Source organism: Ruditapes philippinarum, unplaced genomic scaffold, assembly GCF_026571515.1.
Source record: "Ruditapes philippinarum isolate M1 unplaced genomic scaffold, ASM2657151v2 ctg2337_1_1_1_1, whole genome shotgun sequence".
Taxonomy (NCBI): Eukaryota; Metazoa; Mollusca; class Bivalvia; order Venerida; family Veneridae; genus Ruditapes; species Ruditapes philippinarum.
Window position 1 is genome coordinate 76,560 of NW_026862748.1, and position 27,661 is coordinate 104,220.

General features: G+C 34.9%; 1 protein-coding gene across 1 annotated transcript in view; it reads left to right on the forward strand.

Annotated features, from left to right (window-relative positions):
* Nucleotides 1-27,563, forward strand: part of LOC132720088 (E3 ubiquitin-protein ligase HERC2-like) — a gene marked incomplete at both ends in the record, with an annotated part of 100,844 nt that extends 73,281 nt beyond the window's left edge. Inside the window, 28 exon segments of the mRNA XM_060704078.1 lie at nucleotides 270-446; nucleotides 1,065-1,092; nucleotides 1,740-1,833; nucleotides 2,128-2,326; nucleotides 2,835-2,982; nucleotides 3,435-3,588; nucleotides 3,915-4,066; nucleotides 4,427-4,606; nucleotides 5,219-5,406; nucleotides 5,605-5,755; nucleotides 13,880-14,079; nucleotides 14,575-14,784; nucleotides 15,292-15,460; nucleotides 15,882-16,439; nucleotides 16,899-17,080; nucleotides 17,279-17,458; nucleotides 17,701-17,812; nucleotides 18,161-18,374; nucleotides 18,652-18,785; nucleotides 19,430-19,620; nucleotides 19,966-20,181; nucleotides 20,710-20,979; nucleotides 21,522-21,603; nucleotides 22,186-22,329; nucleotides 22,587-22,677; nucleotides 23,052-23,229; nucleotides 23,764-24,017; nucleotides 27,419-27,563. Of these exon segments, the coding sequence (XP_060560061.1) occupies nucleotides 270-446; nucleotides 1,065-1,092; nucleotides 1,740-1,833; nucleotides 2,128-2,326; nucleotides 2,835-2,982; nucleotides 3,435-3,588; nucleotides 3,915-4,066; nucleotides 4,427-4,606; nucleotides 5,219-5,406; nucleotides 5,605-5,755; nucleotides 13,880-14,079; nucleotides 14,575-14,784; nucleotides 15,292-15,460; nucleotides 15,882-16,439; nucleotides 16,899-17,080; nucleotides 17,279-17,458; nucleotides 17,701-17,812; nucleotides 18,161-18,374; nucleotides 18,652-18,785; nucleotides 19,430-19,620; nucleotides 19,966-20,181; nucleotides 20,710-20,979; nucleotides 21,522-21,603; nucleotides 22,186-22,329; nucleotides 22,587-22,677; nucleotides 23,052-23,229; nucleotides 23,764-24,017; nucleotides 27,419-27,563 (5,001 nt within the window).
* Nucleotides 27,564-27,661: the final 98 nt, after the last annotated feature.

The following is a 27,661-nucleotide window of genomic DNA, read 5'->3' on the forward strand; positions in this document are numbered from 1 at the left end:
CAGAACAATTCATTTCAAGTATGGTACACTATGAAAAGAGGTATTTACATTAATTTTGAAAAAATTCCCTGAAAACAATGAATAAATATCTCCTGATGATTGATAAACTTTGTGCAATAGATAATTTTTAAATTTTGAGGAAAGTTATGGACTTTTGTCTTATAATTTCTAGAAATTTTTGGAAAGATTTTACTACACAATAGACTTCAAATATTTTTATTAAAAATAAATTATAACAACATAAACTTGGTTAATTTTATTAATTGCAGAAAGATTCCTGGGATTCACTGGTCAGTATGGTGACCAGTAGTCAAAAGTTGAGCTGGCTTCGTCAACGCCTCACTGGGTCTCGGACAGAGATGCCACTGGTTAACAAAATTGTAGAATTTGTCATGCATGAAAATCCCATTGATATAGAGAAACTTAGACGGTCTCTACACCATCAGGTGAGTAGTTGACTTATATTCTGATGTATTTCAGTTGAACCTCAATAAACTGGCCCATCTCTAGCCTATATCCCCCTGTAGACTGGACATATTGCAATGACTTGCTGGGGGAAAATAAGTATTTAGCCTGTTCCAGGATTGCATTCTTGTAAATATTTAGAAATTTCATATGGAAGTAATGTCTACTTTGGCTTAATTCAGATGTGAATGTTGCATATTTGCTAAGATTTTAGACAAATCAAAAGGGCTTCTGTTGCCAAGTGATTTAAGGTTGTTCACATGGAACCCTCAACTACTACAGGTTTAATCGAGGTGTGGACTTTGTATTTTTTCATGTGAGGACCGAAGTTACTCAAGGAGTTTAATGAAAGTAGATGATTAAACTTGAGAAGTGTGCAAGCCTGAATATATACGAAGGTTTTGGTTCTTTCGTGCATAAGATTGAGAAGCCTCGTTATACTCACAATTAATGTTACTAACACACTCTTCCGAAATCTGTTGATGAGATTAGAATATTTACTCCAAAGTAGAGACAATATAGGGCTGTTGTATTTTACCTGTGTTGTTCATGTTGTGTTAATATGAAACATAAACATGAAAATTTGATTGATTAACCAGGTAGGAGAGCTGAGACCCGGGGCTAAAGGTATACAGCCATGCTAGCATGGTTCATAGGGCCATTTTGGATTCCAATTCCCAGTGAAGTTTAACCTGCTGTGTGGCTGGCAGGGTCTGCTTACCGCAGGTCATAGGGTCTGGTATGTATACTCTAGTCAAACCTCTATATAAAGACCAGTTTTTCATATAAAATTTAAATGTAAAAGTAAGATATTGTAAAGTAAACAGAGAATGTAATCCACACATTGCAAATGGCACTTACAATCCTCATAAATAACTTAAAACATGCAAGTATGCAAAATTTTCCCTTTCTGCATTAATCGCACAGTAGGAATATGGTGATAAATACTGCAAAATCAGTCTGTAATCAGTCGGTACCACAGTGTAAAACTAACATTTGTTTACTTTATTTCTCCCATATCTTTATAACAAACCTGTTCCACGGTGTCTAACCTACATTTCACACATATCTTTACACCAAACCTGTACCACAGTTTCTAATCTACACTTTCTCTTGTATCTTTACACCAAACTTGTACCACAGTGTCTAACTGACATTTCTCCTGTATCTTAACAGCAAACCTGTACCACAGTGTCTAACTGACATTTCTCCTGTATCTTTACAGCAAACCTGTACCACAGTGTCTAACTGACATTTCTCCTGTATCTTTACAGCAAACCTGTACCACAGTGTCTTACCTACATTTCTCACCAAACCTGTACCACAGTTTCTAATCTACATTTTCTCCTGTATCTTTACAGCAAACCTGTATGTGTACCACAGTGTCAAACTGACATTTCTCCTGTATCTTTACAGCAAACCTGTACCACGGTGTCTAACCTACATTTCTCCCATATCTTTACACCAAACCTGTACCACAGTTTCTAATCTACATTTTCTCCTGTATCTTTACAGCAAATCTGTACCACAGTATCTAACCAACATTTCTCCTGTATTTTTACAGCAAACCTGTACCACAGTGTCTAACGTAAATTTCTCCTGTATTTTTACAGCAAAGTAGTACCACAGTATCTAACTGACATTTCTCCTGTATCTTTACAGCAAACCTGTACCACAGTGTCTAACGGACATCACACTGATTCCACCATGTGACCGTATACTTCTGCAGATGACATTCTCCGAGCTGTACCGCTGGTCTACACAGGAATTGAGGCACAATGTTCTACAGGTGGATATCACAATTAAATCCAAGGGAGTGAATCCATGTCAGTTAAGTCAAAACAGCCAAGATAACACAAAGGTAGGTTATTGTATCTCTGTCAGCAAAAAGACTTTTCATTTTATCTAATTTAGACTTCTGATGGGGCCTCTAAGGCAGAGTGGTTATGGCCCTTGTCTTTAAATCAAATGCCTCCTAAAGCTGTGGACTCCTAGTCCACTAAGAACTTAAAATTCTTTAATGAGAGAAATCCATTAATTTGGCTTACAGAAGATTATCAGTTGTATTTAGAATCTTGTTTTGACTTTTCATTGAGATTGTTGAGATTAGTATGACATCTGATTAAGCTAGTTATCTAGTATATTTGCCGCTTTTCGATTTGCGACTCGGTTAAAACAATGTTACCGGCCCGTGCATAGAGTTTGTGAAGACATCATAAGAGTTGTGCAAACATAACTTCTTAGTAAGCTTAATATTAGTCGTACATTATAGGTGCAATAAAAAATGTTGAAAATGCAGCATTATTAACTTACATGTAATGGTATTTTAGTGGTTTTGAATCATTGTTACCATTGTTGATTTGTTACAGGAGAAATTGAACCTAGGTGTGTTGCCTCAGGCAAGATTCATACTTGCTCACCTTGGACTGCTGGTATCAGAGCATCAAGGAAACAGCCTGAGTCTGCTGCTGAACTCTGGGGTTCTAGCTCTAACACAGAGTATTCTTAGACTTATAGGTAAGTAGTTTCCTTAAATTTGTTACAAAATCTATTAAATGATGATTTACAACCAATGTTGTGTAGTTGTAAAAGTGACATTATGCCCACCTAAGAAGTGGTAAGTGCCAATTATTTTGTCAACACCATAAAAAATAGTCAAAATTTTTGAAATACAGACAACTAATTATCTTCAGATTAGCAGTAAAAAAATGAGCATAATGCCACTTAAAATAATATTCAGTTAGTGGTATTTTGATGCTATTTGAAATAATACTTTTATGGGGCACCTGTAGTCTTCTTACACCTGGGCAGCTTTAATATGGCAATATAAACTTAACAGAGATGTCCTGGTGTGAAACCTAAATTTCATATCAATTTACATTGCTTGAAATAATGCTGTTAAATATTGGAATGTATCTATAATAATTATGGTCTATTGTTAGGTGCTTACTTATTTGTTTCATTGCTAGGTCCAGATCCGGAGCGAGTTTTACAGGACACAAGCAGCTCTACAATATGTGCTGTACTTGAGGAACAGAAGCACAAGAAGCAGGCTGCACGAGTTCCGGTCTCGGGTTCCGGCAAACTAGGGCTTTATGAAGATAGGTACAAGAGTGGTGAGAGGTGTGGAACTGAAATGGGGGTGATTCAGAGTACCTATGATTGGAAATTTTAAGCTTGTGAATCTAACTTAATCTTTTAAATACGGAAGCACAAAATGAATGACTCTTTAATAAGCTTTCTTCAGAATTACTCTGATGAATTTGTTATTCTAGTAAACTTTCAAGTTAATGTTAACCGATATGGTCTTTATAATAGCTGCTTGCCTATCAAATGAAAGTAGATAATTGGATTTTAGAGGAGTATTAAGTACTGAAAATTTTTACTTTCACGTATATTTATTAAGGATGGCTCCACCGCCCCAGGTTGGTCGTGTAATGGTGAACTAGCAATGATGCTGGAGTAAGAGTACAGTGGGATTCTGGTAGCACCAATAGTTACCGAATGGGGAAGGAAGGGAAGTACGACCTAAAACTAGCAGAACCTCCAGAGATGCCCGATAATGATGAAGATGATGATGAAGAATTAGCACCAAATAAAGGTAGATAATTCTACAGTGATTTTGTTGTTGTTTTTTTTCTTTTAACACAGGGTAATAAAGCCATGCCTCACACATGTAATTGGAGTCCACTTTGATAAATATTATATAATTTTTATATGGATCTGTAACATTTGAATGGATCATGTAACTTTAATTTTATTCCATTGCATATTTATCAGCGTATTTATCAGCATTAAACAAATCTTGTCATAGCTTATTTTTAGTCAAATAATTACTGATTATAAACAAACACATTTTACGCATAACTTAAGAGACAATTTCTATTCATAGATGAGTATCTCTCCACTAATTGTTGTACATTATAAATGACATTATTAAAGATATGATTATTTGTTTCAGACTCAAAGAAAACTGAAAGTAAACATCCAACATCTTTGATAAGAAAAGCAACATTGACCTTACTGAGGGTTGTTTCCGTGGCAACAGGAATACATTCAGAATCTACACAGAAAGAAGCTGTAGGTACATTGTGCGGATTGATGAGGAATATAGTGGATTGTGGATGTAATTATGGACTAAGTATGTTGAGTTATTTCAAATTTATTCCTGTTAAAAAATTCTAATCTAAAAGCATATGTTGTGTGAAGGACAATGTGAAAAAGTGGTTAATTAATTGATAATATCGGTTAGATCATGATTTTAATTGGACTATTAAAAGAATAGAAAGAGCTGTTGTACTCATCAAGGGGTCTTTGTCACATTTAGGTAAAGTTTTTGCGTGCAGGTTGGTATCTCCAAATCTTCTAGGTTGAAACTTCACATGCTTGTTCCAAGTGATTATCTTACATGATGGCCAATCTGGGTTACCTTTTTAAATGAGTTAGGCACTTTTTTTTACTGTCAAGCATGTAGAATAGTCGTGCCCACTGTCTTAGAGCAGCTCTTGTTAAATAACTTTAACAATTGTGTGTGAAATTGAAAATATGAGCAATGAAACATTTTGTCATCTCCGCATCTGTGAAATGCACTTATCTTGCTTTAATTTTGGGACAGTCAATCATTATAGCTGGGACTGGGAAATATGCAGGCTTGCTATGATTTATATCATTTGTACTTGACATAGGCATAAATCAATACTATAAATAGTACTGAGAAAGTAAATGATATCTAGTAATATAAATTTATTTCTAGATGCCAATTCAGTGTCTGTACAGATTGCCTGCGAGCAACACTATAGCTGGTGTTCTCTGGGATTTCTACGTAGTATAGCAACAGGACCGACGGTCTGCAAAGCTCTCAGTTCTCAGAGATGGGTGGATCTTCTCTTGAAGATATTGGAGGAAGAAAAAGCACATAAACAAGCCAATGTTTCTAAACAGGTAAAGAACCAAGTATAATATTATCAACTGCTAAAATAGTTTTAGTTTTTGTGTGGAGCTAAGACCCACAAGTGTTAAATGAGGTTTGCATTATAATGGGGCATGTGATAACAGGGCTGCAGTGAATAGTACTTTCTTATTATTTTTTTTGGGTGGTTTTATTTTTAAAATGTCATTTGCTATCGCTTTATATTACAGATACTGACAATAAAGCTTTTGAGAACTGTACTTCCATCTTGGGATCAAAATGTAGAGGAAGCCAGGGTCCAGACCATTGTTAATAGACTTATACACTTACTGGGATCCATTCTGGTTTCCTGCTCAGCTGACCCAACACTTGTTCCACATGGTGAGTTTAGAGTTGGTTCAAATCATCAAGATTAGTAGGTATTTTTATGCTCCCCGAAAAAATTTCGGGGGAGCATATAGTCGCCGCCTTGTCCGTCCGTCCGTCCATCCGTCCGTCTTTCCGTCCGTCCGTCCGTCCGTCCGTCCGTCCGTCCGTCCCCTTTTCTTGTCCGGGACATAACTTTGAAAACAACAAGAGGTATCAACATGAAACTTTGTAGGTAGATAGATCTCATTGAGTAGGTGTGCAGTGCACAAGAACCGTAACTCTGCCTTGCCTAATTTTTGAATTATTCCCCTTTGTTTATTTTTTAAACTTTGAACTTTGTCCGGGACATAACTCTAAAAGTATAAGAGGTATCAACATGAAACTTTGTAGGTAGATAGATCTCATTGAGTAGGTGTGCAGTGCACAAGAACCATAACTCTGCCTTGCCTAATTTTTTGAATTATCCCCCTTTGTTTATTTTACACTTTGAACTTTGTCCGGGACATAACTCTAAAAGTATAAGAGGTATCAACATGAAACTTTGTAGGTAGATAGATCTCATTGAGTAGGTGTGCAGTGCACAAGAACCGTAACTCTGCCTTGCCTAATTTTTGAATTACCCCCCTTTGTTTATTTTACACTTTGAAATTTGTCCGGACATAACTCTAAAAGTATAAGAGGTATCAACATGAAACTTTGTAGGTAGATAGATCTCAGTGAGTAGGTGTGCAGTGCACAAGAACGGTAACTCTGCCTTGTCTTATTTTTGAATTATCCCCCTTTGTTTATTTTACACTTTGATCTTTGTCCGGGACATAACTCTTAAAGTATAAGAGGTATCAACATGAAACTTTGTAGGTAGATAAATCTCATTGAGTAGGTGTGCAGTGCACAAGAACGGTAACTCTGCCTTGCCTAATTTTGGAGTTATTGCCCTTTGTTCATTTTTACACTTTGACTTTGTCTGGGACATTACTCTAAAATTATAAGAGATATCAACATGAAACTTTGTAGATAGATAGGTCTCATTGGGTGGAAGTGCAGTGCACAAGAACCGTAACTCTGCCTTGCCTTATTTTGAAGTAATTGCCCTTTGTTTATTTTTACTTTTTGACTTTGTCCTGGACAATACTTTAAAAACTATTAGAGATATCAACATGAAATTTGTAGGTAGCTAGATATAATTGGATAGAATTGCAATGCTTAAAGAACCTAAACAAAGCCTGGTCTAATTTTGGAGTTATTGCCCTTTGTTCATTTTTACACTTTGACTTTTACCTGGGACATAGTTCTGATATCATCAGGAAACTTTATAGATAGATAGATCTCATTGAATAGAAGTGCAGTGCAAAAAAACATAACTCTGCTTTGCCTAATTTTGGAGTTTTTTGCCCTTTGTTCATTTTTTTTATACTTTCCTGTGTCCAGAACCTTCTCGGGGAGCATCACCCGGTTCAACCGGTTCTTGTTGTGCTTGGGAGTCCCAGGACTCCTTCTTTGAAAATTCTAGTGAGAACCCTGCTTAAGTTATTTCAATTGGTCAGCATCTTCTTGTGTTTCTATATGATGGTCACACTAATGATAGTCACACTTTAAAGAAAGACGATCATTTTTACATTCAACTAAGTTATTATAAAATAATGCTTGAAATGTCTGGGCCGGAAAAAATATTATCCGAGCCGGAAATAAACCTAAGGGTCTCGGTCCTTGTGGCCTGAAAAAAAATTTGACTTCCGTATAGACTGCTATTACCTTAAAACTGAAAAGTTTCCGGAACATAACTTAAGTTCCATTTGGCCCCACAGTGTTCAAAAACTTCATAGGATGTTTTTTCTATATTGGGTAGGGAAGCCCTAATTTATTTTGGGGTCCAAAGGTTCAAAAGGTCAGGGGTCCTATTACCTTTAAAACTGGAAAATAGTTTTAGGAGCATAAAATTTGGTTATTTGGCCACAATTTTAAACTTTTAAGGGGATGAAAAATTGTCCATACTTAGGTTTAGAAGACACCTTTAAAAGATTTTGAGGTCCAAGGTGGAAAGGCTGTCACTATTACTTTAAACTGAAAACAGTTTTCCAAAATAATTTTTTTTATTGGCCCCTAGTGTTCAAACTTCTAGGATGAATTGTCCATATTGGGTTTAGACCACCCCTTTCGATTTTGGGGTCAACAAGGTTTAAGAGTTCAAAGGTCCTATCACCTAAAACTGAAAATAGTTTTCAGGAGCATAATTTAGTTCCCATTTGGGGCCAAATTTTAAACTTTAAGGATTGTTTTAAAGGAGGTAATACTTCATTTAATTTATGTAATGTCTTACAAATGCTTCATCCTTACTAAAAGAAAACAAACAACACTTTCGAGCATATAATGCTTTGCCTAGGACTATGGGGGGGGGGGGGCAATTAGATTTAACCTTGTCCGTCCGTCCTTCCATCTGTCAGTCTGTTCCCTTTTTGTGTCGCACATAGCTCAAAAAGTAATTGACCTAGAGTCATGAAACCTTACAGGAATGTTGATCAGCATGTGAAGTTGTGCACCTGGGTATTTTCATGTGGATATATTTAGTATTTTTAGAGTTATTGCCCTTGACTTAGTAAAAATTTCCACTTTTCAACTTGTGTCGCATGTAACAAAAAAAGAATTTGACCTAGAATCATGAAACCTTACAAAAATGTTGCTCAGCATGTGTAGTTGTGCACCTGGGTATTTTCGTGTTGATATATTTAGTATTTTTAGAGTTATTGCCCTTGAGTATTTTTAGAGTTACTGCCCTTGACTTAGTAAAAATTTACAATTTTCAACTTATGTCGCACGTAACTCAAAAAGTTTATGACCTGTAGGCCTGAAAGTTTACAAGAATGTTGGTCAGCATGTGTACTTCTGCACCTTGGTGTTTCCTTGTGGCTTTATTCAGTATTTGTAATATTTGCCCTTTACTAAATAAAAGATTTTTAGTTTTCAACTTGTGGCACATGTAGCCAAAAAAAAATTTGGCCTAGAGACATAAGATTGACAAATCGGTGGAGTGTGGGGGCACCCGTGTCCTATGGACACATTTCTAGTTGTCACATTCTTATGTAGAAGTGTTTCATATGAGTCAGTATCCATTGTGTAGTAGGTGGTTGTTTTGTCAGCAGGTACTAGCAGTTTGTCATTGTTTTTGATTTTGGTTCTGATGTCGGTTTGCATTTTTGTGCCCCCACATTAGTGGCGGGCATTTAGACTTACCCTTGTCCATCTGTCCGTCCGTTCTCTTTTGTGTCGCACGTTACTCAAAAAGTATTTGACCTAGAGTCATGAAACTTTACAGGAATGTTGATCAGCATGTGTAGTTGTGCACCTGGGTATTTTCGTCTGGATATTTTTAGTATTTTTAGAATTATTGCCCTTGACTTAGTAAAATTTTGCAATTTTCAACTTGTGTCGCATGTAACTCAAAAAGTATTTGACCTAGAGTCATGAAACTTTACAGGAATGTTGATCCGTATGTGTTGTTGTGCACCTGGGTATTTTCATCTGGATATTTTTAGTATTTTTAGAGTTATTGCCCTTGACTTAGTAAAATTTTGCAATTTTCAACTTGTGTCGCATGTTACTCCAAAAGTATTTGACCTAGAGTCATCAAACTTTACAGGAATGTTGATCAGCATGTGTAGTTGTGCACCTGGGTATTTTCGTCTGGATATTTTTAGTATTTTTAGAGTTATCGCCCTTGACTTAGTAAAATTTTGCAATTTTCAACTTGTGTCGCATGTAACTCAAAAAGTATTTGACCTAGAGTCATGAAACTTTACAGGAATGTTGATCAGTGTGTATAGTTGTGCACCTGGGTATTTTCTTTTGGATTAATTTAGTATTTTTAGAGTTATTGCCCTTGATTTAGTAAAATTTTGCAATTTTCAACTTTGTATCGCATGTAACTCAAAAAGTATTTGACCTAGAGTCATGAAACTTTACAGGAATGTTGATCAGCATGTGTAGTTGTGCATCTGGGTATTTTCTTCTGGATTTATTTAGTATTTTTAGAGTTATCGCCCTTGACTTAGTAAAATTTTGCAATTTTCAACTTGTGTCGCATGTAACTCAAAAAGGATTTGACATAGAGTCATCAAACTTTACAGGAGTATTTGATCAGCATGTGTAGTTGTGCACCTAGGTATTTTTGTCTGGATTTATTTAGTATTTTTAGAGTTATTGCCCTTGACTTAGAAAATGTTTGCAATTTTCAACTTGTGTCGCATGTAACTCAAAAAGGATTTGACATAGAGTCATTAAACCTTATGGGAAGGCTGCTCAGCATATTTAGTTTTGCTCCTGGGGTTTTGCTTGTGGATTTATCCAGTATTTGTAGAGTTATTTCCCTTGACTTAGTAAAAACTGTTTCATTATGTTGTTATTTGTTCCTTGAGTGCTTGAGTGCTTGAGTTAGAATTAGGGATTAAACGATGATCGAGTATAATCGAAAATTGATCGTTTAAAGGACCGATCGGCGATGATCGATTACAAGGTTTAATAATCGATCATCGGTAATTTATTTTTTTGCTGTTACTTAAGTGACTCACTGTATTATAACAACACTCTAAATTAAAGCCAGCTTTGGTTGAAACAATAATTTGCATTCAATTGAATATGAAAGCATACTGGTGACCATGGTGTTAATAGTTGACAGTGAGGGATATACTATGCTAAAATTTGACATTAGAAAATATTTAGAATTGCTACACAGTCTATTTGTAAATATAAAATAAACATGTTTTGACTTCACACAAAGAAGATATGTTTTGTATAAAATTATTTTACACACTAAAGGTAGTTACAATATCAATATATAGTGTCATTAAAAAAACCCTGACAGTTTTGAAAGAACCAACTTAACTTGTTCCCATGCATAGTTTATTCATTTCTTTATTGAAATTGAAACAGAATAATTTTATAGATTTTAATGAATTTATTTGATTAAAATATTTTACTAAAGTATGAGCATAGTATATCTGTAAACTAGTTTATTTCAGTTGATAAAGTTGTAGTTACACAAAATATAGAATATTAATGGAATAATAATAAATAGTAAAGCATGATATGTACATTGTACATATTAACTTTGTTATTGTAAATATTTCGATTATATAATCGATGATTGTTTGAAAAGGGTTGTTTTCGATTATTTTCGATGATCGATTATGATTTTTGTCCGATTAAGAAACCCTAGTTAGAATCGACAAACTTTACAGGAATAATGATCAACATCAGTAAATTACAGGAATAATGATTCACATCACTGTGAAGCTATGAACCTGGGACTTAATTATTTGCATGTGGATTTTTTTCAGTTTTGTTAGAGTTATTGCCCTTGACTTACAGTAGTATAAATTTTCAACTTGGGGTTTGCTTGGGGATTTATTCAGTATTTGTAAAGTTCTTGCCCTTTACTTAGTAAAAAGATTTTTAGTTTTCAAAAAATATTTGACCTAGAGTCATAAGATTGACAAAACAGTGGCGCGGTGGGGGCACCCGTGTCCTATGGACACATTTCTAGTTGTATTTTGTTTTTATATATATATAAATACAAATTGGCAAGTCATTGCTATGACTTGTGATGAAGTTGAAAAATATTCAATTTTATCATATATATGTGTATATATATATGATAAAATTGAATATTTTGAACTTCATCACAAGTCATAGCAATGACTTGCGAACTTGTATTTTTCACAATTTCAAAACGCCATAACTTTGTCAAGTTATATAACTATGAATATATTTTTTATGCTCCCCGAAAAAATTTCGGGGAGCATATAGTCGCCGCCCTTGTCCGTCCGTCCGTCTTTCCGTCCGTCCGTCCGTCCGTCTTTCGTCCGTCCGTCCATCCGTCCGTCCGTCCCCTTTTCTTGTCCGGGACATAACTTTGAAACAACAAGAGGTATCAACATGAAACTTTGTAGGTAGATAGATCTCATTGAGTAGGTGTGCAGTGCACAAGAACCGTAACTCTGCCTTGCCTAATTTTTGAATTATTCCCCTTTGTTTATTTTTACACTTTGAACTTTGTCCGGGACATAACTCTAAAAGTATAAGAGGTATCAACATGAAACTTTGTAGGTAGATAGATCTCATTGAGTAGAAGTGCAGTGCACAAGAACCATAACTCTGCCTTGCCTAATTTTTGAATTATCCCCCTTTGTTTATTTTACACTTTGAACTTTGTCCGGGACATAACTCTAAAAGTATAAGAGGTTCAAACATGAAACTTTGTAGGTAGATAGATCTCATTGAGTAGAAGTGCAGTGCACAAGAACCGTAACTCTGCCTTGCCTAATTTTTGAATTATCCCCTTTGTTTATTTTACACTTTGAATTTGTCCGGGACATAACTCTAAAAGTATAAGAGGTATCAACATGAAACTTTGTAGGTAGATAGATCTCATTGAGTAGAAGTGCAGTGCACAAGAACCGGTTACTCTGCCTTGCTAATTTTTGAATTATCCCCCTTTGTTTATTTACACTTTGAACTTTGTCCGGGACATAACTCTAAAAGTATAAGAGGTATCAACATGAAAACTTTGTAGGTAGATAGATCTCATTGAGTAGGTGTGCAGTGCACAAGAACCGTAACTCTGCCTTGCCTAATTTTTGAATTATCCCCCTTTGTTTATTTTACACTTTGAAATTTGTCCGGGACATAACTCTAAAAAGTATAAGAGGTATCAACATGAAACTTTGTAGGTAGATAGATCTCATTGAGTAGGTGTGCAGTGCACCAAGAAACCGTAACTCTGCCTTGTCTAATTTTTGAATTATCCCCCTTTGTTTATTTTACACTTTGAACTTTGTCCGGGACATAACTCTAAAAGTATAAGAGGTATCAACATGAAACTTTGTAGGTAGATAGATCTCATTGAGTAGGTGTGCAGTGAACAAGAACCTTAACTCTGCCTTGCCTAATTTTTGAAAAATTATCCCCCTTTGTTTATTTTTACACTTTGAACTTTGTCCGGGACATATTTCTTAATGTATAAGAGATATCAACATAAAACTTTGTAGGTAGATAGATCTCATTGAGTAAGTTTGCAGTGCACAAGAACTGTAACACTGTCTTGCCTACTTTTGTAGTTATTGCCCTTTGTTCATTTTGACACTTTGAACTTTGTCTGGGACATTACTCTAAAATTATAAGAGATATCAACATGAAACTTTGTAGATAGATAGGTCTCATTGGGTGGAAGTGCAGTGCTTAAGAATCATTACTTCTGGCCTTGCCTTATTTTGAAGTAATTGCCCTTTTGTTTATTTTTACTTTTTTGACTTTTGTCCTGGACATTTCTTTAAAACTATTAGAGATATCAACATGAAACTTTGTAGGTAGCTAGATATAATTGGATAGAACTGCAACGCTTCAAGAACCTAAACAAAGCCTGGTCTAATTTTGGAGTTATTGCCCTTTGTTCATTTTTTTTATACTTTCCTGTGTCCAGAACCTTCTCGGGGAGCATCACCCGGTTCAACCGGTTCTTGTATTATATTGACTGGTGTCAGGCTCAGTTTACGAAATGAAATTATTCAGTGTATGAAGAGCATAGCCGGGTTCAAATCATATTTTAAGTGTTCTATGAAAATTTTGGTTCATTTAGAATTTAGAGCAATATGAAAGTTTTGCACTTGGTAAATGAAAATATAAAGGGTAGATAAGAATTTTGCATATCTATATGCAGAGGCACAATTTTTGATTTGTAAAATAATCATTGAACTATGTCATATTAAGATAAATCTATTTTTTACATTTGTTACTCTTAATGACTTGAAATAAGTTGCGATGTGCAATCTTTGTACTATGAAGTTCTGTGTAAAAATTTATGATTTTGGTTTGTAAGGAAGCTATGTTGTTTCCTATAGGAAGTTGATACTTACACATGTGTTTTGTTACTCGCCTGAACCTTGAATAGAGCTAGGAGAGGCAAATGTTGTTCTTCAACTGCCTTGATGTTTGGAAGTTGTAGAATTATGATATTCATTTTCGGTATCTTAGGCACCCAACAAGGAAGCTGGAATGTCACCATATTAACAGTGCTTTTGTTACCAACAGATCAAGGTATATGAAACTATAATGTTAATTGTAATCAAGGTGATTCATATCTTTCAGTGGATTCTCCAAGACGTCAGCGTCACCGAGCACCTGTCTCCTTGACAGCATCGTATACTAGCACTGTTGCCGAAGAACTTGTTCTGTTGCTAAGGAAGCTTCACACCCTAGATACGTGGAATGCGTGTATCAACCAGTTGATGGTGAAACATCTGAGATCATTGCCACATATCATGTTGGACCACCATGTTGGTGCTAAGGTATCTTGACATAATATATATCCTGCAGTTATTTCAGATGTACTTGGCATATATTTACTTAAGCATGATTTTAAAGGATTTTAGTGGGAATTTATAATGCATCAGTCAGTTTTACAAAACCTTCCACCACAGCCCACCCTAAGTGTTGTAATTTGGGATAGCACTGAAAAGGAGCAATTTTTTACCTGCCATCAGTACATGCACTGCCGGGTTAATGTAGTTGAGGGAGGTGCGTGGCACCAACTTGAGTGGTAAATTGTTTGTTTGCACCAAAACAGGAGGGTTGTTAAGAGGAGACATTACCACAATTTTTTGACAGGTATTGTTTTCATTAACTTAAACAGTTAAAAAAAATCACCTTAAAATAATTATAAATAAAGTCTTTTTTGCATGTTTAGTCTGTGACAATTTATACTTTAGATTTGGTTCTTTGTTTGAGAAGTCAAATGTTCATTGTAATAACTATATTGTATTTTGTGTACTATAACATTTTAGAACGACCCATCACTGGCTACAGATGAAGCCTCTGTCCTGGCAATGTTGGCAGTGATTGGTGGAGTAGACAGCAGGCCCCGCCTTGGAGGTGTGGTTAAAATAGATGATGTTGGCATGGGAACGATATCTAAGATAACACCTCGTGGAAAGATTCTAGTGCAGATGAATGATGGAAATGTGACATCATCCAGACTGAATACTCTTATACCAGTAAGTATTATAAAATAGTTTTATAAAATTATAGAAGTTTCTGTTGTTATGGGGCAAAGGGTCATCACTGAAAATTGCCCACGCCATAACTTAATACTGTAGAAAGTATCATAATCAATAAAAATGTTGAGTTAGTCAAGGTTTTTTGTAATACCCAGATTTCTATCTGTGTCTAACGAAAGGTATATAGATACAGGCATGATAACATATGACAATTTTCTGCATCTCGTGTTTGTTTTGTACATATTTGTGTTTGGTATCCGTAGAATGCTAGAATGAAAATGAATGACCTATGTCATTAGTATAGAGTCAGGTCAACTGGTACTTCTCTGTGATCTTACAAGGCCCTATATAATACTGCTGACTAGCTTAAAACATTTATTTTGATATCCTCAAAATTGATAACGGACAGTGTATGAAACCAAATTCCGGCAATGTACATGAGAAATTTAGCAGGATAAGGGTTAAGTTAACAGGATTTGAAGTAATACAGATGACATTTTACAGGTACAGTGTTTGGAGTTTGATGTGGACAAGTTGTCCGTGTCGGAGGAGATTGTGAACATGCTGGCTACGATGTTGTGCCTGGCCTGCCACATATACAAGGGGGAGAAAGATGGTCGGGACTCGGACAAGGCACCACTGGCCACAAGTACAACCACTGTAGAGTCTGAAGGTAAATTATCTTGTATTTCTAAATTTTAGAAATTTTGCTTTAGACATTTGGCATTGTTAAATATCTGGGGTTGTTTTCAACACCCATTTTCAACAGTATGTAAGCTTTTTCGTTTTGTTCTATAGAAAAGTTTATAATGACTATAGGCTATTATTATCAAATTAATAATTTCGGGATTTTGTATATAAAATGTATTAGAAAATCATATTTACTTAAGACACATTCTAGTTACATGTACTAGCTTAAATCCTGTTCAAAATAGGAGTGAACTGTGATCAGTTGATTATTCATTAAGAACCCTTAAACCTACTGCAGTGATCAGTGTTTCACATATTGCTTCTGTATGAACCTGTTGTTATTTTCTCTTGTTTATAAAAATTTTAGATATGCACTGATACATTAATTTCCTTCTCCTATCTAGGAACAAGGGTTGACATGGCAGATTTGAGGAAGCAGCAGATAAAACTTGGTATGTTACGAGCCGGCCGAGTTCTCTTGCAACACCAGAATTTCCTCCGTAAAATCCTCACCCAGGTTACACTACCGGAACTCCAGCATGCCGAGGTTGATAATAGCCCTAGTGACGATGATTATTCACCAGATACGGGAGAATCTCCCAACACGATATTACAACAGTTTCTAATGTCTGCTACTCAGCCCTCTCCACTGAAAGCTTTATTTGGTCGAGACGAGCTAGAGGCGGCTTGTTTGTCCGTCTGTCAGTATCTTACAGCATCTAGAGACTGCTTCGAGGAGGAGATTGATGAGTCAGACTCGGACAGTGAGGTCGCACCGTTCCAAGCTCCGCTACCTGCACCAGCTGTCATACCAATTGTGAATCCAGCTGTGCCGACGGTTCTTGGGAAACCTAAATTGAAGAAGAGCCGACCTAGTGTACCTCCACCTTTACCGGAAGTGACCAGAATTATGGAGATGGGATTTCAAAGAAAACAGGTGGAATTCGCCATCAAATCTCTTGGTAAGAAAAACTTCTTTCTTTTTTTTCTTTTTACAGATTGGTTACTTTGTGACAAGGTAAATTTTGAAGAATTTTCATTAACTTTTGGAAGGCAAAGAAAAGCAACATAAATAATCAGTTGTTTCTTTAAGATGCAAAATCATGCAGATTTCTATTGAAGTCTAGAAACCATGAAGACATAATTCAAGTTAACCTAATTTTAAACTGTAATGAATCGTCAAAGTTACCTACAGGCACTCTTATCATATTATCCTTACTTTTGATAATAGAATAAGGGTTATTAATATTTCATACATTATTAGCTTTCTATACGCACATTATCCAATTTCATTTAAAGATAACGGTTAGTTTCTAATTTCAAGCTTGACTATGCTGAAGCATTACCACTTCTAAATGTGATATTTTTCTTACTTAACCAATTTTCTCTGGTACAATATTGCTTAAATATCTTTCTTTCAGGTGGTTCATTGGCCTCAGCATCAGATATACCAAGTCCAGAGTCTGTGGTGAACTGGTTGATCGAGCATGTAGAAACATTGCCGGCGGAAGATTCAGACTCGGACAGTGTGTCATCGGTGGACTATGACTCGGACACTGACTCCACGTCAGATGTGTTCGAAGATCTCGATTCTTCTGGAGAGGTTCGTCAGTTATTTACTCTGTTAATTTTCTTTATGATTTATCGCTTCCAAATTTTCTTTTGATTTATGTCCTCATAAAAATGTTTACAGCTACAATCCGTTATTCTGCTACAAATAAGAACTAAAAAAAATGTTCATTATTTGATTATAATTGAAATATATATATCATATATTGATAAAATATTATAAAACTTTCAGTTATTACTATCGGTGGTTTTGGGTAACAACACTAACCAAGCATACAAGAAGCGTGCAGATTTTGCAACAGATGATGAATATGCCATGTATATTAGAGACAATATACAGGTTGGCATGTCAATAAAATGTTGCCGGGCGTATGAGGAGGTGCATGAGGGAGACATTGGGAAGGTTATCAAGGTGATTATATTCGTTCCTAAAAACAGATACAGTAAAGCTTTTAAATTAAAACCCATATATCATAATTTCCTGAGGATGCTCAATACATGTTTACATTATGCACCTGTTTATCTGTAGATTATGAATATTTTAAAATCTTAAGCTGAAGCAAATTTTTTGCTCCATTCTACCATTAATAACATAGGGTTCCATGTCATAAGGTTCCATACTCAAAAGATACAATATTAATTGTTATTTCATAGTTGGACAGAGACGGCCTTCAAGATTTGAATATACAAGCAGACTGGCAGAGAAAGGGTGGTACATACTGGGTCAGATATGTTCATGTTGAGCTGCAAGGATTCATCAATACAAGTAAGTTTTCTGACAAACATGGGCTGAAACATTTTTATTCTATATATGAAATGCAAGAATCTAGTTCTAGTTCTAATATTATGTTGATTAAAACCCCCCTTCCCGTTTAAGGGTCAGATAAATTTTTTCCCTCGTCCACCATGCTGTCTGTTGGTAGACTTATAAAACAGTGGAATGTGTGGGCATCCTTGTCCTTTGTGTGCTTTTCTAGTTCTTTGTGTCTAAATGGTATGTTTCTTAATATTAAGTGACATCTTCACAACTTATGACATAAAAAGACTTTTCATCTTTTTGATATAATAATGATGTGAGAATTTTTATTTATAAGTGCCATATTTCTCTTTTCAGACTCTAGTATTAAGGTTGGGGACAAGGTTCGGGTGAAGCCTAGCATAGTTACACCAACTTACAAATGGGGTTCAGTGACTCATCGCAGTGTAGGTACAGTGACAGCCATTATATCTAATGGGAGAGACATTACTGTAGACTTCCCTCAGCAGGCTCACTGGACCGGTGTCCTGGACGAGATGGAGCTTGTACCCAGTACCCACGCTGGAGTCGGGTAAGAGAATGTTACCAATACTTTCCTGCTTATATGAAATAAGAGACAATTGTGACTATTCTTGAATAAAAGTATATTTTATTTTTGTTTTAAGACAATTCATCGCAAATGCAAGATTCCCATTTCACCTTGTACCCTGGAGATTTAAGTATTATAAAGTGTAGTGGTATATTTGGAATGACTGGTGCCATACAAATCATACAAATGACCAGTGTTAGAACAAATATATTGTTATTGAATCTACAGAATAGTATGTATTTCTGTGTTTATATTGCAGATGTGATGAATGCAGTATGTTTCCCATTGTCGGGGTTCGTTACAAGTGTCGTGTGTGTGACGACTTTGATTTCTGTGAGAACTGTTTTAAAACCAAGAAACATAGGCATCCATTCAGTAGAATAGCTGAACCAGGTATGTCTTAATGTTGACCTTTAATTTTGAGATGAAGCAAACAATACCTCACATGAGAGGTGGCCTAGTGGTTAAGTTACTTTGCCACTCAATTCAAGGATTGTAAATACAAGCCCAAATCTGTATTTCAGTCACTGGGTATATACTTGACGGAGGCGTAATTTCTCATGACCACTGATTTTGGACATTAAGTCTAATATGGTCATTCGTCTCTCACCACTGGTACAAAATTCATATTAGAATAGTGGTCATCACTTGTGGAGAAATTGGTACTGGTTAGTTGTCCGTGAAAGCCAGTTATGTTCCAAGAAAGCCCGTTAGGTGGACAGACTGCCAAAATATGACCAAAATGAACCAAACAAAAAAATAATTGTTTAATCAAGTGCAGACCATGTACAGTACTTTTAAAAGTTAGCTATAAGAAAATTGACAAAATATCCATGATAAGCATTCCTACAATGTATTGTTTATTTCATGTTGTGCAAAAATTTGTTTTTAGTTAAGAGGAGAGAATGTCAAATTGTTTGTACGGTTAAAACCTTGTGCACCAATGAAATGAAAAAAATATCTATAAAATGCAAACTAGTTAAATATTGAACCATTAGTCCAATATGAATGTACATGTATTTGATTTCCTACTATAGGTGGTCTACCAGTACCAGCGGGTAAACCAGGAAAACAGAAGAAGAGACCAGTTTATCCTACAAGCGGTTCTCTGATTGAAGACTGGCATATGTGTGTGAAAAACTTGAGTGTATCTACACGAGAAAACCAGTCACATAGATTGATCGAGGGCAATAGTGGCTACTGGCAGAGTGCTGGCTCCCAGGGCAAGGTTAGTTAATCTGTTATATCTATCAGATTTAGGGGAACCAGTGATATAGACTGAGCAAGGAAAATAGTGGATATTGACATAGGTCTGGCTCCCAGGGCTAAGTTAGTTAATGGGTTATGTTAATAGAATTTAGGGGAACCATCCACATAAACTGATCAAAATGAGAAGTGACTATAGGCAGAACGCTGGCTTCCAGGGCAAAGTTAGTTAATGGGTTATATTTGCGACATAGCTTATAACGTAACATAGTTTATTTATGGAGTGACAAATTGCTAGTAATAAAAAATACCATGTATTGTGTAACATGATAGTAATAAATATGATGAAAATAAACTTTCATTGCAGCATTGGATCCGCATAGAGATGCTACCTGATATTCTAGTGAATCGTTTATTTATGAGAGTTGAGCCAACAGATTCCAGTTACATGCCATCCCTGATTGTAATTAGTGGTGGAGACTCTGTCCATTCCCTGAAGGAGATACGATCAATCAACATTGGTTCTTCTGAATCACTGATTACCCTCCTGCAGGACTGCTCCGACGTATGTTTTTATAGATCTGTTATCATTAAAATTTACTGAATTTACTAGATATTTCTGTATTTGAAACAATAGGTGCTGTCATGGCCAAGTGATAAAGGTTCTTTATTTAGAAGTATTAGGCCCCCCACCCCATCTCTAAGGGTTCAAATTAGACCAGAGTAATTGAACTAATGAGGAAAAACTTTTCAGCTAGATTACAGAAAGTCAGTGGTTTTGCTCCTGTGTCTGCTCGCACTTGTTTAGCTCCTTTTCTTTTGTTTATAAAGCTACTTTTAAATTTCTATTTAACTATAGTAATTAGTTCACTGATATGGTACTTGTAATGAAAATGTGCATTCATATAGGTATAAAAGTTTTCCATAAAACTCCCCCGAAAAAGGATTTTATCATTTAAAAGTAATGAGGCATTTATAAAGAATGTAAATCTTTACTTCTAGATTCTATAATATATGAAAATTCTAATACTGTAAGATTGTGTTTTATCAGATTTTTTTTTATATATGTATATTTCTTTTTTCAATTTCAGTATTATAGATATTATAAGAGATTGCTTTAAACAGTGCAGACAGAGTGGAAATTGATTTGTTAAGATTACACGGTCTGTCTCTCGTCGGACGTTTCCGGTCCGATGATGACTCAGCTGCCGGGTTCTCGTTCCTCGCCTCTGACCGTGAAGACGAGGAAGAGGACTCGAGGTTGCTACCAATACCGTGCGTGAAACGTAAAGTCAAAGGAGCTGGAAAAGAGATTCAAACCCATGTCTTCACATGGGGTTTAAATGATAAAGATCAGCTTGGAGGTCCAAAAGGGTCAAAGGTCACTATCAGTTTAGATAGTTTTTAGATACATGTAACAAATATGGAAATTAATATGAAGATTATTTTGATGGAAATTTATTATTGATTGATTATAAGGTTAAATCATAGCTTAGATAGTTCTGTAAACTTGGATGTTATCAGGATATGTTTTCTATACATGTAAAAATATTTCATTGATGGGTATCATGAGAGAAGTTTTCAGAATTTTTCCAGTAGTTAGGAATCATAAGTGCCATTGTTTTGCTGTATTAAACTGTAAGGATTTTCAGAAATTTTCAAATACATTTATCTAAATTGCACCCATGAGCTAAATATAGGTATGAAGAAGCTGTTTTAAGGTGGTGCTACTAAGTGGCCAAGCACTCTTTTAATTATTTTGGGGTTTTCATCTGCCAGTAGGAGCTGGAACGGTCTTATTCTTTGTTTGGTATGTTTCCCAACCCCCTCAAAAAAAGGGGGGGGGAGAAAATGTAAAACTTGAGTGTTTAAAATTCTTCTAGTATATTTTATGTACATGTCTTTTCTTTTATTTTGCTACAGATTAAGTTACCAGTGTTGAATGAGACATTATCAGCTTTGAAGTGTGTACAGATTGTAGGTGGATCTAAGTCACTCTTTTGTGGTAAGTGTCATTGTTATATACTTGTAATCTTGTAATCTTATGTAATGTTTAAACAGTATTTTAGTACCTAGATTGTGCCACCACTGCTAAATAGTTAAGGTGATTGAATTTGAAATAACATTTTCTGTAAAGCTGCGGGTTTGAAGCCTGTCATGTATGTTGACCAAAGCTAGCAAGTAGAATATAAACAGTTCTGCCATTCTCTTGGTTCTTTAACGTGCCAAGTGTTTAAGCACTCCTTCACAGGACCTTTTATATAAATAATCTGTCACTATCCATCAGTTAAAACTTGAAAGTCGCCATATGACTGTCTTGGTGATGTAACCCGCCCCCCCCCCCCCTCCCACACACACACACACAAAAAAAGAATTTAGTGTATGGAATGTAATTAACATTTGCTTGAAAGAATAACAAAGTGACTCAAGGATGTGATACTGTTTGTTATAGTATTGAATATCACTGTATATGACATGAATTTGTATTGTATAAATTTAAGTTTATGAATTTGAAATATACATCTTTGAAGGACACTGTTGTCATCTTGCCTTATGTTCTACTTTGTACAATGATTTCCTGTTACAGTGACCCAGGAGGGGAAGGTTTATGCCTGTGGGGAGGCTACTAATGGTAGACTAGGGCTTGGTATGAATACAGGGACGGTATCTGTGCCGAGACAACTTACAGCACTCAGTCAGTATGTCATCAAGAAAGTGGCAGTGCATTCTGGTAAATAAAATCACTTTCCTCATAACAATTAGGATTATATCAAATTTTAAACTTAATTTTTTTTTTTTTATATAATGAAATCATCTTTTTGTAAGTAAATTTCATGTCAGAAAATTAAGAATTTATGTATGTGATGATACTGATGAAAAAAAAAGAAAAGTACAATTATGATATTAAGGACTTACTGTGATGACAGAAGTAATTAAGCCATTATTGTATGTAGAATTGAAATCTGAAATATATTGTCTTTCTTTCAGGAGGTCGTCATGCCCTGGCTTTAACTGTGGACGGGAAAGTTTTCTCATGGGGCGAAGGTGATGACGGCAAACTTGGTCACTTCAGTAGAATGTAAATATTACTTTATGATCATAGCTTTTCTCAGATGTTGATTATATTTGATAATTCAATATTTCATGAGGTATCTAGGTATTTTATATTATAAGTTTTTGTCATACAAACTTAAGACCAGAACTTATACAACAGAAATTATCAGTTCTAAAGAAATCATTTGTGGTGAAATTTTAACTTGAGTATATTTATTAAAAAAAAATAGAAAGAATGAAAAACCTACAGAATGTATAGTAGAAAGAAAAGTGGATAAGTTAATGATTTGTTTGCTGAATTTAAATGGACATGGGACCCTGTGACTCTCTAAGTCTTTTATAGCATCTATTTGAGCGTGTCAAACTTTATTAAGAAATCAGTATACTTAACCATTACAGGAATTGTGACAAGCCAAGGTTGATAGATGCCCTGAAGTCAAAGCGTGTACGAGACATCTCCTGTGGAAGCTCCCATAGTGCAGCTATCACATCTAATGGTGACCTTTATACCTGGGGATTAGGGGAATATGGAAGATTAGGACATGGTGATAACACCACACAGCTTAAACCGAAACAGGTAAAATACAATATTGATTTAATATAGTCCCAGTGAAATACTGATCATTCTACACTTGATATGTAATTGTCAGATGTTAGAATATTGAAATTATTCACTTTCTATCTACAAACCACTATCTAGACTATCTACAATTAAAGACTACCTTGTAAATAAAGACAATTTTTTGTCACCCCTGCATGAATAAAATACAAAAGACTAACCTCCAAATAAAGACCACTTGTCTTCAAAGGCCATATGTTCAGTTTCTGCTTTGGATGTCCTTAATTCACTGGTTTGACTTGTACTAGCATGTAATACCACACAATTAATGGGAGTCTAAGAGCGACCCCTAATTATTTGACATTTTTTGGGTATGTGCTTGAGAAAACTATTAATAATTGCATTAGAACTTGTAATAAGTTTTTGCACAGATTTGTTATTTGATATACAACACACTGTTTTTATTGCCAGCCAGCAAAGCAAGAATGTACAGAAATAGGCCTTTAAAAAAATGTTACTCTTTTTCAATTTAATTTTTTAATGACATTAAAGGTAAAGGAGCTAGCAGGACAGAGGGTTATACAGATTGCATGTGGCAGTAGAGATGCTCAAACTCTTGCCCTCACTGATGAGGGACTGGTATATTCCTGGGGTGACGGGGATTTCGGGAAGCTTGGACGTGGAGGTAGTGAGGGGTGTAATGTTCCCAAGGAGATTGACAGATTGAGAGGTCTTGGAGTGACCCAGATTGAATGTGGTGCCCAGTTTTCACTGGCAAGAACAAAATCAGGACAAGTTTGGACATGGTAGGCGTTTTTGATTTTTTTCTATATGAAACTGTGAAACATTTTTAAATGAAAGTTTTAGTGATGAAGAATTCCTAATAAATGGCTACCAGTTCTTTCGGAGAGATCGACAATCAAATGGTGGAGGTATTGTTGTATTTGTGAAAGAAAACTACCCTTGTGTTAGGCGTGAAGATCTTGAAAACACCAATATGGAAATAATTTTACTGGAAATTAACCATTTAATCAAAAACCATTTATTCTTGGATATGTGTATCGACCACCATCATCCCTGTCATCTTGGAACTCGATGTATGAAGATACCCTGGAAAAATTAATTTGTGAAGACAAGGAACTGTTGATAATGGGAGACTTTAAATATTGATTTTAAAACTGAAAATTCATTGAAATCAAACTGGTTAAAAACTAAATGACAGTTACAATCTTTGCCAAATGGTTGAACTTCCGACTAGAATTACTCAAACATCATCAACAATTATTGATCATATGTATACAAATATTCCATGTAACATAAAGAAAATTACTATCCCCAAAATATCCCTAAGTGATCACTTACCAGTATGTATAACAAGAAAAACGTCTAAAAGTTCTGATGGACCAATGCATAAAACAATCTCTTATAGAAATACAAAGAAGTTTAACCAAGAAGAATTTTTACAACAATTAAAATGTCAACCTTGGAGCACCCTGCAAATATACGATGATCCAAATGATGCACTAGACTATTTTTCCAACTTATTTTTAAATACACTTAATCAACATGCTCCACTAAAAACTAAACGTGTAAAACATACAAGTCAACCAGACTGGTTAACTACAGATATAAAATATGCAATAAATCAAAGAGATTATTTTAAAAGTAAAGGTTACTTTGAACAGTACAAGATCTGGAGAAATAAAGTAAAAGCACTTATCAAAACATCAAAAAAAACTTTTTTTACAGAAAAAATAAATAACAATAGGAAAAATGATCCTAAAACCCTATGGAAAAATCTTAAAGATTTATCAGGTACATCTGTAATACATCCAACTAATTTCATCAATGACGATCAAGGCAACCCTATTTCAGATCCAGTCCAAACAGCTAATACTTTTAATGACTATTTCATTAACATATTTCAGTGTACGCAACACACACTCCCAGAAATTAATGACAGCCAAGAAAATTCAAACTTTTCTTCTAAATTTGAAATACCACTTGTAACGAAAGAGTTTGTTCAAAAAGAGTTACTAAATCTTGACGAAAGCAAGTCTACAGGTCTGGACGGACTTGGGCCAAAATACCTAAAAATGTCAGCTGAAATCATAGCGAATTCAATTACATATATTATGAACTTAAGCATTTCTAATGATATATTCCCAAACCAATTTAAGATTGCAAAAGTTACACCTATATTTAAAAAAGGTTCTAAAAGTGACAAATGCAACTACAGACCAATCTCAATCCTTCCAATACTAACCAAAATCATTGAACGCCATGTCTCTAATAACCTCAAAGACTTTCTAGAATCTAACAACTTAATCTATAACTATCAGTCTGGCTTTAGAAAAGATCACTCCTGTGAAACTGCCTTACTTTCAATAGTAGATAGGTGGATAAATGCTATTAATGATGGAAAAGTTGTTGGAACACTGTTTCTCGACCTTTCAAAGGCGTTCGACCTAGTAGATCACTCTATTCTTATCCAGAAACTACAAACCCTTAATATCAGCAATAAAACAATACTGTGGTTTAAGTCCTACCTACAGGATAGGCTTCAAAAGGTATCTATATCTGGGAAACTATCAGAACCAGGACATATAAAATCAGGAGTTCCCCAAGGATCTGTTCTTGGTCCACTTTTATTTCTTATATATATAAATGATCTTCCAAATGAACTAAAGGAAATTTTTACAGATATATTTGCTGATGATACAACTATTTCTGCAGTTGGAACAACTTATCTGGAAGTACAAACTAAATTACAAACTGCATTAGATAATGTAAGTTTTTGGTGTCAAATGAACGCTATGTCACTAAATGCAGAGAAATCAAAGGCAATGGCAATTTATCCATCAAACAAAACAGACTCCAAATTATTAAACATGCTACATTTAGACAATAATTTAATAGAATGTTCCAACTCTGAAAAACTTCTAGGTGTCCATGTTGACAGCAAATTAAACTGGAAAAACCATATTAATCATGTGTTAAAAAAGTGCAATTCCAAATTATACCTACTGCAAAGAATTAAATATTTCATAGACATTCCCATTAGAAAACTATTTTTTAACTCCTACATACTACCTCACTTAGACTATTGTTGCTCTATCTGGGGAAATTGTAATTTGGAGCAAATACAATCCATAGTTCGATTTCAAAAACGAGCAGCTAGGATTATACTAGATCAACCATATGATGCCCCGTCTGAAAATCTATTCATTTTATTAAACTGGATGAAATTCCCAGACCGAGTCAGATATAAACAAGCAATTATGGTATATAAGTCAATCAACAATATTTGCCCAGAGTACTTAAAACAAAAATTTACCTTCAACCATACTATTCATTCTCGCACCCTACGTTCAACAGATTCAAAACTTAACATATACCAACCAAAACCAAAAGTAGAATTTTTCAGAAAAAGTTTTAACTATTCAGGATCAAAAATTTGGAATGAAATACCAATCAGCATACGCTCTGCACAATCACTTCAAAACTTTAAACATAAATACATAGAAAATTGGAAAAAGACAAATCAAATATAAAATTATAAGAAATACACTGCTCTAATTGAAATATTGTTATTGTCAAAGGTTTATTTGTAATTTTGAAATGCCTTGTTCACTGTATATATTTTTGTGCACTTTATATAATCATTATCATTATTGTCTATTTGCAATATCAAAATAATTATGTTAATGTTATTGCATAATTTTTCATGTTATTCACAACTGTATGATTGTAAATATGTGCAATTTATGAGGCCCACAGGGTAGATTGCCTTTGATGCAACTGTGTAGCCTCTTAAAATAAAGACTTTATTATTATTATTATTATTATTAAGTATATTTTCAGATTATTCCATTTTCATTTGCTATTTTTCAACTGTTTTGGTTGTTTTCCAAATTTTAGAAAAGCATTTTGGTTTGTAATTTGTATATTTTGACATGTAAAGTTGTCAGTTTATCAGTTATACTGCATGTACTGGCATCTTCAATTATTTGACATGTGTTATTAGAGTTTTAGAAATGTTAGCAGATTTCATGATTTTCACGCAGACATGAAATATAACTCATTAACATTGTAATGACTGAATAAACCTATTATTTTGAGGATTTGGCATGAAATTAAATGTGCATTGTCATGCAATTTTTGGAATGATCTTTTAAAATGACCAATGAATTGTTTGTCATTTTAGGGGCAAGGGAGACTATTTTCGACTAGGTCACGGGACTGATGCCCATGTAAGGAAGCCAACTCTTGCTGAAGGTCTTGTTGGGAAGAAGATTGTGCATGTAGCTGTAGGAGCGCTTCATTGTCTAGCTGTCACAGAAACAGGACAGGTAATGGGTACATGTTATACCATTGTTGCAAAGCTTGCCAATTCCAACTTTGGCAATACTTTGCAAACAATGTGCTTTAATCCATTTTTCCCATAATT